The sequence below is a fragment of the Vicia villosa genome, linkage group LG5, assembly GCF_029867415.1.
Source record: "Vicia villosa cultivar HV-30 ecotype Madison, WI linkage group LG5, Vvil1.0, whole genome shotgun sequence".
Classification (NCBI taxonomy): Eukaryota; Viridiplantae; Streptophyta; class Magnoliopsida; order Fabales; family Fabaceae; genus Vicia; species Vicia villosa.
In genome coordinates, this window is record NC_081184.1 from 32,984,278 (window position 1) to 33,004,754 (window position 20,477).

The following is a 20,477-nucleotide window of genomic DNA, read 5'->3' on the forward strand; positions in this document are numbered from 1 at the left end:
GTGAATTTAATATAAATTTTAGTAATTTATTAAATTAATAAATTTCACATCAATACTTTTATAAATGTAGGGTAAAGTTTTCGAAATAAATGTTGGTTACGGAGGATGGAGACTGGAATTTTCCGGTGCTTGATAACTGACTTCCTCCTCAATGGATTGATAAACTGAAATCGTGTCTGCCCCCGGTGATGGGACAGGATGCTGACTCTTTCTATTTTGCAGGTACGGGAGATAATAATTTTTCGATCAAACATATGTTCAGTGAGCTTGAAGGCTATAATGATGCAGATATTGATGGAGATTGGAGCTTGATTTGGAAAGCGTCTGTTCCGGAACGATGCAAGACTTTTATGTGGCTGGTTAAACATAACAGGTTACTTACAAACCTAAGCAAAAATAGGAAAGGTTTGGGAAGTGCAGAATGTAATATGTGTGGAGCTGCCCAGGAATCTATTCTCCATGCATTGCGTGATTGCTACAAATGTGTGAATGTTTGACAAAGCTTAGTCCCTAGTGAGCTTTTGTTGGACTTTTTCTCGGTGGATATGACAAACTGGCTTCGCTTGAAGCTCACTCACGGGTCCAAGAGTAACAAGGGCTGGAGGGATACTTGGATGTTAGCATGTCATACCTTGTGGACATGGAGGAACCAGGAAGAACACGATGTGAATTATTTGCGACCTATAGATCCCATTAATCACATTCTAAGGAGTAATGATTATTCTCATGCTATGAATCTGACCAAGAATATTAGAACTGATAAAGGTGGGATTAAGGATTTGGGATGGAATCCGCCTACAAACGGAATGATCAAACTTAATACAGATGGTGCAAGCAAGACTCATGATGTTGCTGGATGTGGAGGTGTGATTAGAGACGAAAAAGGTATCTGGAGGGGAGGTTTTGCAAAATATGTTGGGATAAGTAGTGCTATTTTGGCTAAGATATGGGGAGTTTATGAAGGTGTTAGACTCATTCATCGATTGGGTTATAAGAAGGTGGAGATAAACATTGATTCAATGGAAGTTGTCGAAGCCTTAGACCAAGGAGTTGTTCGGCATGTGGAGTGTGTTACTATTCTTCGGCAAATCCTGAAGCAATTAAAGCTTTTGGAGATAGTCATTATCTCGCATGTTTATAGGAATGCCAATGCGTGTGCGGATTATTTGGCCAATCATGGGTGCATTGATAAGAGATTTATCTTTTTTGATAAAGCTCCTGATTTCCTTGTTGATCTGTTAGATCTTGATGCTGTGGGGATTTCTTTTCCTTTAGTCGCCTTGTAGATGTTTTTCTTTTGGGCTTTTTAGCCCTCTGTATTATCAAAAAAAAAAAAGAATAAGATCAAAATTGCAATCTCAAATCCACAATTCATTAAAAAAACTAAAATTATGGATGTAAAAAAGTTAAGCTACAAATAAATAATAAAAATAGAATTTAAAAATGCAATTACATGTAAGCGGATCAAAATAATCAATAAAACGAACAATTTAAACCAAATAAATCAAAATAAAATCGATTATTTTTAGTTCGGTTCTAAAATCGAACCGAATCAATAAAACTCAGCATGGTTTGGTTCGGTTTTCTATTTTAATTATTAAGAACCGACAAATCGTTGAATCGAACCAATAGATATAATTACACTATGAACTTTTATTTCATCCATCATTAACCTCACATTTTATATCAGTTCAACCATTATTCATCTTTGTTTACACTTATTTTTTATTTTTTTTTTAACAAAAAATATTTAGAACGTCCGACCTCCAAAATATAGAAAGTAGAAATCATAAGTCATAAAAACTTATTTTCACTGACCTGTTGCTCTCGCTGCCCGCGACAACTGTTGCTTTATCTACCATCATTCTAATATGTTATGGTTGTCTTCTTTGTGTTCAAGTTCTTTTTGTTAATTTTTATATTTTTTAACCCTATTTTTAGTTGTTCTTCTTTATCAAAATTTCTTTTAGTTTTGTTACAAAATATTTTGATGTGTTTGAGGTGTGAAACATGTTAATTAATGTGTGTTTTGTTGTGTTGTATTTGTTAAACTTTTAAGTTCCTTCCCAACCTTCTAATGCCAAGTGTCAACTTTTATATTTGATAGTGAACTTATTTCAAGATGCATTAGAAATCATGTCACTTTTTCGTACGTATTAAGAGAAATTTGTAAAAATACAACTAGACAGCTGAGTTTGAATTATAATTAACATCCTTAAGAACCAGCCGACATTATTTAAGAATTCCGCGGCTCACTCATGTGTCTGGTGAAGCCTTGGGGCAACTGTTACGGGCCAGACAAAGATCAAAATAGCAAAGGCCTAATTCATTTCAAATCCACTTCACTTGACCCAAGCTATAAAAGTCAGTTTACACAAAAAGCAATGTACAATCATTGATTTCCACATTTTACTACATTGTCTTGAATCTTTAACTGACTTGAGCGTTTGAGTGTTAATCATGTAGGTTCATCCGTGCCACCATAAAGAAGATAAGAACCTCCGTTCATGAGTATTAGTTTTTCAACTGCATCTTTTTCACCATGGCTTCGTCACTCCTTCATTGTCTTTGAAATAGAGGTTCTAAAACATTTGACCATCGCTCCTTTGCAATTCCATCTCACATGATGGCCATATATGAATGTTTATCAGTATTGGTGCAAGCAGAAAGCCTTTTGTGACCCTGTTCTTTCATCTATTCAGATTCAGCTGCAACCTATATGACAGTAGAGGATTAATCTACCTAAAACCAACCATTCATGGCCTTGGAACTCTTTTAGAGCTTCGGTCCTTTGAGGGCCTGTTTTTTCTAATAACATTTGTCAGCTTTAAAGCACATGCTATAATTTATTGCATATACGACGGGGATGGATGGCAGATGTTGTTCTCCAAGTAGTAGACCGAGGATCACTTTTTCGTACGTATTAAGCTGTCCATTATATCAGGTGCGCACTGCGTATCAATTTTGTTGAATGAGATGAAGCGTCGTGGGAAGGATTGTAGCTATGGTGTAATCTCAATGTGCATAGGTAATTTTTTTTTTTTTACTTTTCGCGAAATCATACTCTAGAAAAAAGTTTATATAAAAAGCATATGATTCAAGAAAAATTGCATTATTGAATTGTGCATGATTTCAGGTTCTGGTATGGGAGCTGCTGCAGTGTTTGAAAGAGGAGATTTTTGAGAATTTATAGAAGTTTAGAATGGTTAGAAAAAGGATCAATCATTTGTCACAAGTATGTGCTTGATCTATGCATTATTTGAAGTAGTGCAAATGAAATAAGGAAAATAGAAAATTAAAATAAAAGAATAGAGTGGAACATCAATTCATCATAATTTACTTTTATGTAGGTGAAGTATTTAAGTTGCTCCATTTCTTGCTTTTTATGTGTTCTTTGAGGTTTTTTTTACACTGATCAAAGAGTTAATAGTTTTGTTGTTTTGGATTAAATTATTGTCTTTTTTTTGGGGATAATTTTTTTTGTGTTGCTTTTATTACCCCATTGGGCCATTGCATATACATTTCTCAAAATGGATAGTTATGGTTATAAATGAAAAATATATATTTTAATGTAATTTTAAACTCTGAGTAATAAGTAGTTGCATATTTTGATTTTTAAATGGAAAATAAAAAAAATAATCTGTTGACATTTTTCCAACGAAAGTTGTTTCCTCGTTATGATGGAATTAGAAAAAAACAAACAGAGAAAATAAACTTCAAGAATTATTATTCAAATCCTTGAACGAATACAGGTTGGGCTTAGGATTTACATAGACCCAATCGGCTTAAGTTAGTTAGAGTAATTTTCTCTAAACAAATGTTAGGATGCTAGAACCCTAAATCTAATAAAATTATGAAAAGCTGTAAAATTAAGAGAAAGATAAAACTAAGCTATAAAAATAAAGACTCATTTCTTTTCATTGATCCTCTAAAATGTGTCAAAGACACTACATATATAATGCTCCACGACATCACCATTATGTTAGAGCGATCCCAGAAAACTCGCATGTTGTCGAGATCCTGCTTATTCTCCTTTAAAATGGTAGATTTCAACCACCAAATTAGTTAAAAGGAAAAAAAAATCCTGTGAGATTTTGGATCGAACTCTAGTATGGCCGAAGGGTAGCTTCTTGGTTCGACAGGGTTAAGCATGAAGTCGAAGGTTGTTCACATGCTTGTGTCGAAGATGCTAGGGTTGTTAGCATGTTAAATTAGGTTTTAGTGTTTAAACCCTAATTTGTTAAGTTAGCTTGTTTATTAAGTTGACTTGTGTAATGGGCCTTGTGGAAAAAGCCCATTAGTTAGTATGTTAGGTTTTATTATAAATAGCATACTAGTCTCTCATCATTGCTAAGCTGCAAATCCTAATTTAGGGTGAGAGAGGTTATTTGTTATTCTTGTAAACTTGTAATCTTGTTTTAAGAGAAAGTAAAAGAATAACGGTTATAACCAATTATTGTGTTCTTCTTCTCCCCTATAATTCCCTATTATACTTTGTTATTGGTATCGTTTTTCACAACAAATTGGTGCGGTGAGCGTGGAGAAGATGCCGTCAACAAAGTATGAGATTGAAAAATTCACCGGAGTGAATGATTTCGGTCTGTGGCGCTTGAAGATGAAAGCCCTACTGGTTCAGCAGGGTTGTTTGGAAGCGTTGAAGGGAGAGGCAGGCATGAATGCTGCATTAACGGCAGCGGAGAAGACAACTATGATCGAGAAAGCACACAGCGCAATTTTGTTGAGCCTTGGTGATAAGGTTCTCCGACAGGTATCAAAGGAGACGACGGCATCAGGGTTATGGGTGAAACTTGAAAGTTTGTATATGACCAAATCGCTGGTAAATCGACTCTACCTGAAGCAAGCTTTGTATTCATTCAAGATGATTGAAGACAAAGTATTGGCTGAGCAGTTGGATATGTTCAACAAGCTGATTCTTGATCTTGAAAATATTGATGTGAAGATCGATGATGAAGATCAAGCGCTGTTACTATTGTGTTCTTTGCCTAGATCACATGCTCACTTCAAAGAAACTCTCTTGTATGGAAGGGAGTCCCTGACGTTTGAAGAAGTTCAATCAGCCTTGTACTCTAAGGACTTGAATGAACGAAAGGAGCATAAACCTTCGACTGTTGGCGAAGGTTTGGCCGTTAAAGGAAAACTCTTACGAAAGGATGGTAAGTTCGACAAGAAGAAAGGCAAAAGCCAGTCGAAGTCTTACAGTGGCGAAGCATCTGGCATTCGATGCTACCATTGTAAAAAGGAGGGTCACACAAGAAAGGTGTGCCCTGAACGCCTGAAATATCATGGAGGTAAGGATAATGGCAACGCTGCCATTGTTCAAGATGATTTCGAATCATCTGATGTTCTTGTGGTTTCAAGCAGTGACTCTAAGAGAGAGTGGATTATGGATTCAGGTTGCACTTGGCACATGACTCCAAACAAAGACTTGTTCGAGGAATTATGTGATCAAGATGGTGGATCAGTATTGCTGGGAAACAACAAGGCTTGCAAGATTGCAGGTATTGGATCTGTTAGATTCAAGCTCCATGATGAGTCAATAAGGTTGTTGACTGAAGTCAGGTATGTTCCTGATTTGAAGAGAAATCTGCTTTCTCTTGGTGAATTCGACAAGAAAGGATATATTTTCCAAGGAGAGAAAAGTATCCTAAGAGTCATGAAGGGTTCGAAGGAAGTCTTGAGAGGCGTGAAGAAACAAGGCTTGTATACCCTTGAGGCTGAAGTTGTAAGTGGTTCGACAAATATTGCATCCACGAAACCTTTGTCGAAAACTGAAATCTGGCACATGAGATTGGGCCATGTCAGTGAAAGGGGTCTGGTCGAATTAGGGAAACAAAATCTGCTTGGTGGAGACAAAGTCGAAAAGCTGAAGTTTTGTGAACCCTGTGTACTTGGAAAATCTTGCAGAGTGAAGTTCAACAAAGGCAAATCAAGAACACATGGATCCCTTGATTACATCCATGCTGATCTTTGGGGGCCTGCAAGGTGTGCATCACATTCTGGGGCAAGGTATTTCCTATCCATAGTAGATGATTATTCCAGAAAATTATGGGTATTCATCCAGAAGACTAAGGATGAAACGTTTGAGAATTTCAAAAGTTGGAAGACTCTGGTTGAAAATCAGACTGGCAGAAAGGTCAAGAGGTTGAGAACCGACAATGGCCTTGAATTTTGCAATGAGGCATTCGACAGTTTTTGTGCTACCTCTGGTATTGCAAGGCATAGAACTACTGCAGGTACTCCACAACAAAATGGTTTGGCTGAAAGGTTTAATCGAACTATTTTGGAGAGAGTTAGATGTATGTTGACTAGTGCGGGGTTAAAGAAGGTGTTCTGGGCTGAGGCTGTTGCGACAGCAACATATCTGATAAACAGATGTCCTTCGACAGCGTTAGATATTAAGACACCTGAAGAAGTTTGGTCGGGACATCCACCAGATCTCGACAAACTGAGAGTATTTGGCTGCATAGCCTATGCTCACATTAGGCAAGACAAGGTCGAACCTAGAGCTCTGAAATGCATGTTCATGGGATACCCAGAAGGAGTCAAAGCTTATAGGCTATGGTGCCTAGAGCCAGGTCACAGGAGGTGTATCACCAGTCGAGATGTTGTTTTCAATGAAGCTGAAATGGCTTTTAAGAAAACTGATGATGTTGGTCGAAGTACAGAAACATCTGACGAAGAGCTGGAACAGGTAGAGATTCCTGTTGAGGTGGAGCATGTTGATGCTGAATTGCATGTCCCTGATGAAGTCGAAGAAGAAGCAGAAGATGCTGAGGAAGTGGAGGAAACTGACGATGACTACCTATTGTCGAGAGATAGGTCGAGAAGAGTCATCAAACCACCTCAGAGACTTGGGTATGCAGATCTTATAGCTTATGCATTAATCTCTGCCAGTGAGGTTCTTGATGATGAACCTAGAGATTATAAGGAAGTTATGAGGAGTCAAAATAAGACTGAATGGCTGAAGGCCATGGATGATGAGATGAAATCTCTTCATGATAATCACACTTGGGAACTGATCAAGAAACCTGCTGGGGCAAGGTTAGTCAGCTGTAAATGGATTTTCAAAGTTAAGGAAGGAATTGAAGGAGTGACGTCGAAAAGATATAAGGCAAGGTTAGTCGCAAGGGGTTTCACTCAGAAAGAAGGTGTCGACTTCAATGATGTGTTTTCTCCTGTTGTGAAACATAGGTCCATTCGAATGCTGCTTGCCATGGTGGCACAGTTCGATCTTGAACTGGAACAGATGGATGTGAAAACTGCGTTCTTGTATGGTGATCTAGATGAAACGATCCTGATGAGGCAACCTGAAGGGTATGTCGAAAAGGGGAAGGATGATTATGTGTGTAAGTTAAAGAGATCCTTGTATGGGCTGAAACAATCTCCTCGACAGTGGAATAGGAGATTCGACAAGTTCATGGCACGCATAAGTTTCATTAGAAGTCAGTTCGACCACTGTGTTTACTTCAGATTTCGACCTGGTAATTCATTTGTTATTTTGTTGCTTTATGTGGATGATATTCTCATAGCAAGCAACAGTGTCGAAGATGTGATGAGGGTGAAGGCTGAACTCAATAAGGAGTTCGATATGAAGGATCTGGGAGCTGCTTCCAGGATTCTTGGAATTGACATTCGAAGAGATAGAAAGAAGTCAAAGTTATGCCTATCTCAAGAGGCATATCTACGGAAGATTCTTGAAAAGTTTGGTATGTCGAATTCGAAGCCAGTTGTGACTCCAACAAACCCTCAATTCAAGCTGAGTATTGATCAGTGTCCCAGTACTGATGTGGAAAGAGCCTATATGAATAGCATCCCATATGCTAATATAGTTGGTTCTTTGATGTATGCTATGGTTTGTACTAGACCCGACATAGCATACGCAGTAAGTCTTGTAAGCAGGTACATGGCGAATCCTGGAAAGGCTCACTGGCAAGCATTGAAGTGGATTTTAAGGTACATAAATGGGTCTCTGAATAGAGTCCTAATTTATGGTGGAGCCTTGGGTGAAGATGGTAAAGCAGTAATCGAAGGATATGTCGACTCTGATTATGCAGGTTGTATGGATTCCAGGAAATCTATTTCTGGATATGTTTTCACTATGTTTGGCACAGCAATTAGTTGGAAAGCAACACTTCAGAAGGTTGTTGCTCTATCAACCACTGAAGCGGAGTACATTGCATTAACTGAAGCTGTGAAAGAAGCATTGTGGCTTGAAGGTTTTGCGAAGGAGCTGAAACTTCAAGGTCGAGGTATCACTGTTACATGTGATAGTCAAAGTGCAATACACCTGTCGAAGAATTCAGCCTATCATGAGCGAACTAAGCACATTGATGTGAGGCTGCATTTCGTCAGAGGAGTAATCGAGCGTGGAGAAGTCCAAGTGCTGAAGGTTTCGACTGAAGACAATGCTGCTGATATGATCACCAAGACATTGTCGAGTTGCAAGTTTTTCCACTGTATGCAGTTGATAAAGCTGCATGAAGAAAGCTAGTTTGTTCCCTTGATGTTGTAGAGTTAGATCCAAGGTGGAGATTTGTGAGATTTTGGATCGAACTCTAGTATGGCCGAAGGGTAGCTTCTTGGTTCGACAGGGTTAAGCATGAAGTCGAAGGTTGTTCACATGCTTGTGTCGAAGATGCTAGGGTTGTTAGCATGTTAAATTAGGTTTTAGTGTTTAAACCCTAATTTGTTAAGTTAGCTTGTTTATTAAGTTGACTTGTGTAATGGGCCTTGTGGAAAAAGCCCATTAGTTAGTATGTTAGGTTTTATTATAAATAGCATACTAGTCTCTCATCATTGCTAAGCTGCAAATCCTAATTTAGGGTGAGAGAGGTTATTTGTTATTCTTGTAAACTTGTAATCTTGTTTTAAGAGAAAGTAAAAGAATAACGGTTATAACCAATTATTGTGTTCTTCTTCTCCCCTATAATTCCCTATTATACTTTGTTATTGGTATCGTTTTTCACAACAAATCCAAACAAAGCTATGTGCACATTTAATTATGAATTTCAACTAATCCATATCAACTAATCAAATCGACACTAAAATCAATCAGAAAGATCCAAATAAAGCAATGTGCACATCCTTTTCATCATCAAAACCACAAATAATAAAAAAAGTAGTTGAACTACTAAATGCTTATGTTGAACTATAATCACATTCTTCTAATTCAAGTAATTCATGATAAACATATTCTAAAACCACTCAAAGACAGGTCTCGTGTTATATTAATAAACCAAACACAATATTCTTGTTCTTACTTCTCGTGGATCAATCAATAAGTCATGTGTTAAGAAGCTTCATCCTCCCTGTTCAAGTCAAGTACAACACACTCAAAGACACACACACTAATTTAACAATTACACGTTGAAAAATGGAAGTTATGAAAACAAATGGATACAAACTTTGAATTTTTAAAAAAATAATATAATTGGCGCAAGTTGAAACTATTATCAATTAAAACAACATTAAAAATTTAATACATTAAACTTTTACTTTAACAACAAAGTTATTCATCTAAAACTATAAATATAAAGTAGAAAAATTAAATTAACCTAGACCTATAAAATATTTAGATAAAGTGGTAATTATCAATTTAAAAATTATTATAAACTAAATGGAACTATATAGAGATCAAAAGATAGGAAGAGAAGAGAACAAGCAACATTGTATTATATTCTTCTCAAAGGTGAACTTTACATTGTAACATGAGTCTTATTTATAGGACCCAAGGAAGGTAGAAAATTAAGTACATTAAAGTGGAATAGGAAGATGAAGAATAAGAAGAGGGATGGACATCCACTAGTATAAATGTTTATAACACTCCCCCTTGGATGTCCATTGAGGATATGCCTCGTTAAAACCTTACTAGAAAAAACCCAGTGGGAAAAAAAATCTAGTGAAGGAAAAAGAGTACAATATCCTTTCATTTCTCCCCCTCAGTTGAACAGTCATTTCTTCGATGAAGACCAATCTTGTGTACCAGTTGATTAAAAATTCTGCTTGGGAGTGACTTTGTGAAAAGGTCTGCAAGGTTATCACATGAACAAATTTGTTGGATGCTTATATCACCATTCTTTTGGAGATCATGAGTAAAGAAGAACTTTGGGGAAATGTGTTTTGTCCGGTCTCCTTTAATGTAACCATCTTTCAATTGAGCGATGCATGCGGTATTATCTTCATATATGATCGTTGTATTTAATTTTTCAAAAGATAAACCACAAGTATTTTGGATGTGCTGAATTAAGGATCTCAACCAAACGCATTCTCGACTTGCCTCATGTAATGCTAAAAGTTCTGCATGATTAGATGATGTTGCTGCTATGGTTTGTTTCACCGATCTCCAGGAAATAGCTCTAAGGTAACGAAGTATATGTTTGACTCCGTTCCAATGTCTTCGTGTAGGTGAAGAACTGTATCTTGCTAATAGATTTACAGCAAATGATATATCAGGACGTGTATAATTCGCAAGGTACATTAGTGCTCCAATTGCACTGAGATATGGTACTTCAGGACCAAGCAATTCTTCATCCTTTTCTCGAGGTCTGAAAGGATCTTTCTCCACATCTAATGATCTAACAACCATTGGAGTAGACAACGGATGACTTTTGTCCATATAGAAGCGTTTTAACACTTTTTCTATATAGCCTTCTTGATGTACAAATATTCCTTTGTCCAAATGTTCAATTTGCAAACCTAGACATAATTTTGTCTTTCCTAGGTCCTTCATCTCAAACTCTTTCTTTAAACAACTCATAGCTTTTGGGAGCTCTTCAGGAGTTCCAATAATATTTATGTCATCCACATAGACAGCTATTATTGCGAATTCCTTTCCTGATCTTTTTATGAAAATACAAGGACAAATGGAGTTATTTGTATATCCTTCTCTAAGCAAATATTCACTGAGGCGATTATACCACATTCGTCCAGACTGTTTCAGCCCATAAAGAGACTTTTTCAATCTTATGGAGTATCGTTCTCGAGATTCAGAGTTGTGTGCATCTGGTACATTGAACCCTTCAGGGAGTTTCATGTAAATTTCACTATCAAGTGAACCATACAGATAAGCTGTTACAACATCCATCATGTGCAAATTAAGCCCTTCATGTGCTACTAGGCTTATTAGATATCGAAAAGTGCTTGCATCCATTACAGGTGAATATGTTTCATCAAAATCAATTCCAGGTCTTTGGGAAAATCCTTGAGCGACAAGTCGAGCTTTGTATCTCACAATTTCACCTTTTTCATTTCGTTTTCGTACGAAAACCCATCTGTATCCAACTGGCTTCACACCTTCAGGTGTTCGGACTACAGGTCCAAAAACTTGTCTTTTGTAGAGTGAGTTTAATTCTGCTTCAATTGCATCCTTCCATTTTGGCCAGTCCTCACTTTGTCTACAAATTTTGATAGACGTTGGTTCCTCATCCTCTTTGCCATTTATCTCATTTAGCGCTATATTGTATGCAAAAACATCATCAATGTCGACTTCGTTTCGGTTCCATTGTATTCCATTTTGGACATAATTTATCGAGATCTCTTTATTTTCATGAGTTTCAGGTACCTGATCAATCTCTTCTAGAGATGAAATGTCTATTATGTCTGACGATTCTTTTAGATTTCCTATATCCTCACTTGGGCCATCTTTATTCTTAGCTCCCTTTCTTGTTCGAGGATTTTTATCTTTGGAACCGATTGGTCTACCACGCTTCAAGCGTGGTTGAGACTCATTAGATTGTCCAACAGGGATATCAATTTTTATTGGAGCATTTGCAGCTGGTATATATGATTTAGTCACACCTTTTGGATCAGTGAACGCATTTGGCAATTGATTTGCTAAGTTTTGCAGGTGAATTATCTTTTGAACTTCTAGTTCACATTGTTTTGTTCGAGGATCAAGATGAGATAATGATAATTCATTCCAACTGATATCTTTTTCCAGCTTCTTATTCTCTCCCCCTAATGCTGGAAAATTTGATTCATCAAAATGACAATCAGCAAAACGAGCAGTGAATAAATCTCCTGTTGTTGGTTCAAGGTACTTTATAATAGACGGAGATTCATATCCAACATATATTCCCATCCTCCTTTGAGGACCCATCTTATTACGATGTGGTAGAGAAATTGGAACATACACTGCACATCCAAAAATTCTTAGATGGGAAATATTAGGTTCTTTACCAAAAACTAATTGTAAAGGGGAAAAGGTGTGGTAACTCGTTGGCCTGATGCGAATTAATGTTGCAGCATGCAAAATTGCATGTCCCCAAGCAGAAACTGGGAGCTTGCATCTCATAATCAGTGGTCTTGCAATTAATTTTATTCGTTTAATAAATGATTCTGCAAGTCCATTTTGTGTATGAACATGTGCTACTGGGTGTTCAATGTCAATCCCAATAGACATACAATACTCATTAAATGCTTGAGATGAAAATTCTGCAGCATTATCAAGACGAATTTTCTTGACAGGATAATCGGGAAAATGAGCTCTTATTCGAATCAGTTGAGCTAGCAATCTCGCAAACGCCTGGTTACGAGTTGACAACAAACAAACATGTGACCATCTAGTTGATGCATCAATTAAAACCATAAAATATCTAAATGGTCCACATGATGGGTGTATTGGCCCACAAATATCACCATGTATACGCTCTAAAAAGCTGATAGATTCATTTCCAATTTTTGTTGGTGATGGCCGAATTATCAACTTCCCCTGTGAGCAAGAGCTGCATGAGAACTTATTCGATGGAATAATTTCCCTACTCATTAATTGATGACCGCATGAATTTTCAATTATTTTTCGCATCATTATATAACCGGGATGGCCCAACCGGTCATGCCAAATTAGAAATTTATCATTATTTGTAAACTTCTGGTTTACAGTTGCATGTGCTTCAGTTGTACTAATATAAGTGTAGTACAGGCCAGAGGATAAAACCGATAACTTTTCCATTACACATTTTGTGTCTGAATTGTGTTTTGTAATATACAGATGTTCAATCCCTCCATCATCTCCTGTTTCAATATGGTATCCATTTAGGCGGATATCTTTGAAACTTAATAAATTTCTATGGGACCTGGGGGAATATAATGCATTATCAATGTGCAATATTGTTCCACCACGTAACAACATATGGGCTCTTCCGGAGCCTTCAATTATTTTTGAGGTGCCAGAAATAGTACTGACATCAGTTTTTCGATTCACTAAATTAGAGAAATATCTTTTATGCTTGAGAATTGTGTGAGTTGTTGCACTGTCAGCAAGGCACATATCTTCATTACTGGAGCTAGCGTCCATATTCATTCTAAGAACAATAATAATTTTTTTTAACAATAAGTTATAAGCGCACATTAAAAACACAAATTATTTAAATAGTAAATTATGTAAACAAACAAGTAGAAAACACACTTTATTATTATTAGAAAATAAAATTCAAAACATCCATAAAACATAAAAAGAAAATTTCCACAAATTTTATTTCTTGACGCTTCCATCTCCAATAAGGTGATCAATTTTTCCATCTGGATCAGCAAAGAAGTCACCAATATCTAAATGGGTAACATCCATATTACCATAATCTGGATCATCATCTTCATTAGCAAAGTGAGTCTCGATCTTTTCCTTTTTATTTTTCAGTGATTTTTGATAAAGATCAACAAGGTGTTTTGGAGTACGACAAGTGCGACTCCAATGACCTTTTCCTCCACAACGATAGCAAATATTTTCATTTGTTTTGCTACTCTGACCCTCTTTTTCATTCTTTTCAACATTTTTCCACTTCGGGTGGAAATATGTGTTTTTATGATTCCCATTGCGACCACGATCAAAACCAAGACCATGAGCATAATTACGACCACGACCACGACCACGTGCATATGCACGACCGCGACCACGATTTTTCCTATAGTGGTCGTGCCTTGCCACATTCACTTCTGGGAATGGAGTTGTACCAGTGGGACGGGCCTCGTGATTTTTCATCAATAGTTCATTATTTTGCTCAGCCACAAGAAGACAAGATATTAGGTCAGAATATTTAATAAACCCCTTTTCTCGATACTGCTGCTGCAGGAGCACATTGGATGCATGAAAAGTGGAAAATGTTTTTTCTAGCATATCTTCATCAGTTACTTTTTCTCCACATAATAATAACTTAGAAGTTATTCTAAACATTGCAGAATTATAATCACTTACACTTTTAAAATCCTGCAAACGTAAATGCATCCATTCATATCGAGCTTTTGGTAGGATAACCGTTTTTTGATGATCATATCTATCTTTCAAATTTTTCCACAAGACATGTGGGTCAGTTACGGTAAGATACTCATTTTTAAGATCCTCGTGAAGGTGACGACGGAGGAATATCATGGCTTTTGCCTTTTGTTGATCAGATGATTTATTTCCTTCTTTAATAGTATCACCGTGACCTTCTGCGCTTAAATGAATTTGGGCGTCTAGGGCCCATGTCAAATAGTTCTTTCCCGAAATATCAAGAGCCCCAAAATCCAATTTTGTAAGATTTGACATACTTAGTAGTTCTATCATAAAAATAAAAGAAATAAAAATATTATAATGAGATAATTATCATAAAGGAAATATTAAATATTAATCTTTAAAATAATACTTTTGTAAATTCTAATATTTAGAAATAACACAATAGTAAACTAGATTGTCACATTAGTCTTAAAATTATTTGTTTTTTTTTTTATAAAAAAAATATATCAATTTAGTGACATATTACATCTTACATATACAAAATAAATAAATAGATAAATAAATAAAAATAAAGCATTATGAGTTCTTCATGAACTATACAATGTTATTTCGCTATCCTTCAGGGATGCTCTGCTTTTGTTACAAACAATGATCTAAAAATTATAACCATCCTTCTGGGATGCGTTAAAATTAAAACCATATATCCTTCTGGGATGCAAAAAGTTATTTCTTCTTTCTCTAATTCAATTCCATCGAATAAACAAAAATAATTCTTTCATGCTTTAAGCCAAATCCACCTTTTAATCCTTTGACACAATTAAATTTATTTGTGCACTATCCATCAAAATTGGAATCATTGTAAAACCACATGTGTTATCCACAACCTCAACAACATCAACCCATCTTACAAAAAGTTGAGTTGCTACCTAAGATTTTTTTTTTTTATAATATTCTTAAACATACATCAATTCTATGACAAATAAAATTACAATAAAATTACATAATCTTAACCATAAAATTACAATAAAATTATCGAACAATAAAATTACAAAATGTTAAATGTCCTAATATGATTATAAAATTACTGAATATCATAAAAAAAATAATCTCCTCCAAATCATACCTGAGAGCGTCGTGCTGATAACGTATTATAAACTAAATGGAACTATATAGAGATCAAAAGATAGGAAGAGAAGAGAACAAGCAACATTGTATTATATTCTTCTCAAAGGTGAACTTTACATTGTAACATGAGTCTTATTTATAGGACCCAAGGAAGGTAGAAAATTAAGTACATTAAAGTGGAATAGGAAGATGAAGAATAAGAAGAGGGATGGACATCCACTAGTATAAATGTTTATAACAAAAATGATTTTGTAAAGATTAGTTCAGCCTTATGCCAAATAAAAAAAAATTAAGTTAATATGGTATAAAAATCTATTATTTGAGACAACTCATCATTTATACATGAACAAAAAGTTCAATAACATTTAAAAATAGAAGATTTTATAAAATTGTTGATGTTGGGTCCAATGTTTTTTTTTTGAGTAATCAAGAATCAATAAAAGGAAGAACAAAGGGTTCTCCAATTCTTTTTACACAAAAGCGGACAAGTCCTCACAAAAAAGAGAAAATACCAACCAATCCTAGCTACGATAGGAACAAAAGAGGATCCTTTACAAAAACGTAAAAACTATAATTGGAATTAGAATTATCTCCCAAAAAGGACCACTTCCAAGCGAGCAACTTTACATTCCACACCGTATTATCAACATTCCAACCGTCATTCCGGAAACATATACCATTCCGAGTTAACCAAATCGACCACGTGGTTGCCATCCAAATAAGGCCCCACTTGCTTTCCCTAACTTTGTTAACTTTACAAAAACTATACCAATCCAAAAAATTAGCTAAACAATCCTCCTCCTTACCAACCGGTTTACCGACCCAAATCGCAATATCCTTCCAAATTAAATCCACCACTTTACAATTAAAGAAGGAGTGATTTCTACTTTCTAGATCCACCTCACAAAAAGAGCAACATAAAGAGTTTAAAGGAATAGGAATACCTCTAGTCTTCAAAAGATCTTTTGTCGGTAATCGATTAACAAAAAGTCTCCACCCAAAAATCCTTATTTTAAAAGGAACCGCCAACTTCCAAATTTTGGCCACCAACTCTTCATTTTTATTACACGGACCAAACGGAGTACGAAAAGAAGCGTAAAAAATGTAACAAGAAGCTACCGAAAACTCACCTCCTTTGGTCCCTAACCATCCAACTTTGTCTCCCTTATCCGAACCAAAAGCCATCAACGGAAGAGAGGAGCGAAAGGAATTCAAAGAAAGACGAATGTCGGTAGTCAAAAGGCTAGAATTAATACCGAAATCACCCCAACCCCATACTCCATTGTTCCACCCTCCCATCGCTCCCACCGAAACCTTCTTGAAACAAGACAAAAAATAAAGGTCCGGATACTCATGACTTAGGATATTGCCTTCCGTCCATCTACCTTCCCAAAAAGGAATAGAAAAACCGTTACCAACCTCGAATTTACAAAGATTCGCCATTGGATCTCTATTAGTCGCCATGCCAATATTGATTAAGTCCTTCCACCACAAAGATTTGGATAAAGATGAATGCGCCTTCGAATCCCCACAAAATACCGTCGTCGAAATGTCTCCATAACGGGCTCTTAGCACGTTGTACCAAACATTATCATCACCTTTAAGGTAGATTGACTCTCTTAAAATCTATTCTTTGTTCTTTATCTATTTTCACCATGTCTTTTTACAAGATGCCGAAGAAAGTAGCCAAGGAGTTTTCGCAACTTCAAGGTAACTTTTTGTGGGGTGGTGTGGAGGAAAAAAAAAGATTCATTGGGTTAGTTGGAAGAAGGTTTGCCTTCCTAAAGATTTGGGAGGATTGGGTATTAAGAATGTGTTGGACTTTAATCTTGCGCTTCTTAATAAATGGGTCCAATGTAGCGATCACCGGTTTTTTTTTCTAATGGTATTAGAATTTGAATTTTTCTTTACCCACCGGTCACCCCCAGCGAAAACCCAAAACTGCCCCTGCTTCGGAGATGCATCTCCGAAGTTATTTTTTTTTATGAATTTTTTTTGACTTCGGAAATGCATCTCCGAAAACACCAAAAAAATGATGTTTTCGGAGATACATTTCCGAAGTCAAAAAAATTCAAAAACCGTGAATATTTTCGGAAGTTCATTTCCGAAAATATTGCTGCATATACAAATTTCCCTCCTACACTATTTCATCATTTTTCTCCAAAACTTCCCCAAACCCTCTCCAAAACCCAATCAATCTCCATCCATTTTTCGTCCTAAAATCAAGTTTCAAACCGTTGATCACGTTAAAGGGAGCATAGAAAGCTACAATTTCAGGTAAACATCTCTCATTTCATCCCCTATTTCACTACATTGATTCAACAAATTTATGCTGAAACTGATATGGTTCGGAAGTTCATTTTCGAAATATATTACCTAACAAATTTCGGAAATGAACTTCCGAAATATGCCCTGGCAGTAAAAAAAAACTGTTTTGGCCAACTTTTGCTAATTTTTTCATTTGTTAGGTATGGTGCATCCGGACAACATTGTGCAAGACGATGACGCAGTAGTTCCAGTAGTTGTCAGCGTTAATAACGATGCGGTTATCGACGTTAATCATATGATCAATGCGGTTGATGTTCGGCAATAATTTACAAATGATCGGAGCTTCGGTAGTCGCGAACAATTGATTGAGTGGGTTAGGAACGAAGCTAGTAAACTTGGATTTGGAATTATTATTTTAAGGTCGGACAACGGAAATAGTAGGCGGAAAGCTTTCGTTGTTTTGAATTGCGAACGGGGTGGGAGTTATGTACAATCAAACCGGGTGCCAAAACACGACGACACGGGATCGAGAAAGTGCGGGTGCCCTTTTAAGTTGCGTGCTACTCGGAGGGTTGATGACTTGTGGCGGTTAACCGTAATTTGTGGAATTCATAATCATGCCTTGGATGTCAAGTTACACGGACATCCAATGGCGTGTCGTTTGTCCCGCGAAGAGAGGAATGTGATATCGGACTTAACGATAGTCAAAGTGGCGCCTCGCAACATACTTGCCGATTTGAAGCGTAAGAAACCGGACAGCGTTTCAAATATCAAACAAGTTTACAATGAACGACACAATCTCAAAGTTTTGAATATGGGCCCTCGGTCGGAAATGCAACAACTTTTGAAACTACTAGGCGATAACAATTATGTTTCAAGCTTCCGAACCTCCTAGGACAAAGTTACGGTGCGTGATATTTTTTGGACTCATCCCGAAAGTATCAAATTATTCAACACATTTCCAACTGTTCTAGTCATGGATTCGACGTAAAAGACAAACAAATATAGGCTTCCTCTTCTAGAGATAGTCGGTGTGAACTCGACGGACAAGACTTATTCGGTCGGGTTTGCTTTTTTGGAGTGTGAAAAAGAAGACAACTTTACATGGGCCTTGGGAATTTGCAAGTCTTTGTTAGTTGATCAAGAGGTTATGCCAAACGTCATTGTCACCGACCGGGACAATGCTTTGATGAATGCGGTTGATACCGTCTTCCCGACATCGACCGCGTTACTTTGTCGGTATCACATAACTTGCAACGTGAGAAGTAAGTTGAAACCCGCGGTTGGGACAAAAGATAGGTCGGATGAAAATGGTAAAGTTATCAAAGTCGGTGTTGTAGTTGAGAGGATAATGGCGGCATGGAGGGAAATTTTGGATGCACACTCCGAAGAGGTGTATACCGAGAAATTGGTACACTTTAGGTCTTTGTGTGGTTCCATTAAGACATTTTGTCATTACGTCGAATCCACCATTCTTGACAAAGTTAGAGAAAATGTCGTGTGCGCTTTGACAAATCGAGTTAGACATCTTGGTTGCACCACGACTAACCGAGTTGAATCCGCACATGCGGTCTTCAAGAGGTGGTTGGGTGATAGCAAGGGAGATTTGTGTCGGGGATGGGACACCGTCAACCAAATGCTCCAAAATCAACACAATGAAATTCAAACATTGTTCGGTCGGAGCAAGACGGTTATGGAACACCGGTATAAGGGCCAAATTCTATTCTCCGAATTCATTTTCTACGGGGCCGGATAGTTCTTTATGTGGGTGTACCATTAGAACTACATACGGCCTTCCATGTGCTTGTATACTTTCAAAAAAGAAGAAGTTGAATTCACCAATACGCATGGATGAGGTAGCCGACCATTGGAAGAAACTTCGTTTTGATGATTTTGACCCGCCGAAGGAAAATGACTCCAAAATCACCATCTCCGACGAGTTGGAAGTGATAATGGAGAAGTTTGCTAAAGCGGATGACACCACCAAAATGCACATAAAAGAACAATTGCGGAAAATTGCATTTCCGGAGACCACCGATTTGAAACCGCCATCTCAACCGGTTAAAACGAAAGGTGCACCGAAAAAGTCCAAAGTTACACAAGAAGACACATCAACAAAACGATCTCCATCCTACTTTGAACATGTTGATGCATCATTCCCGGATTCACCGACCCCGAAGTCCAAGTGTAGTGGTAACAAAGGAGCCCGTATTTCGAAGCCACCTCGCACACCGCCAATCAAAAAATCACCGATTGTCTACATTGATGAGATGCCACTTTTTATGCACAAATATATCGATAACATCGTTGATGTTGGAGGCGACAACAATTGTGGATATCGGGCCGTTGCGGGTTTGCTTGGTAAAGGGGAAAATAATCACACTTTAGTCCGAAGGGAACTCATTGCGGAGTTGACTTCGTATCGGGACATCTACGACCGACTATATGAAAATCAAGAAAAGTTTGTGAAAATTCATGATGCACTTGTTCCATCACTTACCGGTATCGCTCCGGTTTCGAAGTGGATGTCATTCCCCGAAATGGGTCATCTAATAGCAAGTGCATATGATATGGTGTGCGTCGATTTGACGAGGTTTGGAATAAGTGAGACTTTCTTTCCACTTCATAGTCGACCGCCGTTGGACGCGTCGGGCCGCATCATATGCATCGGGTATCTACGATCGCGGCACTTCGTTCAAGTGTTTTTGAAACCGGGTTGTCCTATACCGGCTACTTCTTTTCAATGGACGGCACATCGTTCAAATGAGGCGGAGACTTGGCCGGATCCGTTCGTTTCGAGAATGGCGGAGTTTGAAGAAATGATGAGCAAAGAGCGCGAGCAAAATAGAGAGCG

At 37.1% G+C, this 20,477-nt stretch overlaps 2 protein-coding genes across 2 annotated transcripts; both read right to left on the reverse strand.

The window, feature by feature from the left end:
- Positions 1-13,492: 13,492 nt before the first annotated feature.
- LOC131604477 (uncharacterized) lies at positions 13,493-14,542 on the reverse strand. Its single transcript, XM_058876913.1, has one exon. It carries the CDS (start codon positions 14,540-14,542, stop codon positions 13,493-13,495), a length of 1,050 nt encoding a protein of 349 aa, XP_058732896.1.
- A 1,338-nt stretch (positions 14,543-15,880) lies between these two features.
- On the reverse strand, positions 15,881-16,819 carry LOC131604478 (uncharacterized). The gene has a single exon (XM_058876914.1). It carries the CDS (start codon positions 16,817-16,819, stop codon positions 15,881-15,883), a length of 939 nt encoding a protein of 312 aa, XP_058732897.1.
- Positions 16,820-20,477: the final 3,658 nt, after the last annotated feature.

Coding starts and splice junctions, on each gene's coding strand:
- LOC131604478 (XM_058876914.1), bottom strand. CDS start 16,819: ATGGCGACTAATAGAGATCCAATGGCGAATCTTTGTAAATTCGAGGTT.
- LOC131604477 (XM_058876913.1), bottom strand. CDS start 14,542: ATGTCAAATCTTACAAAATTGGATTTTGGGGCTCTTGATATTTCGGGA.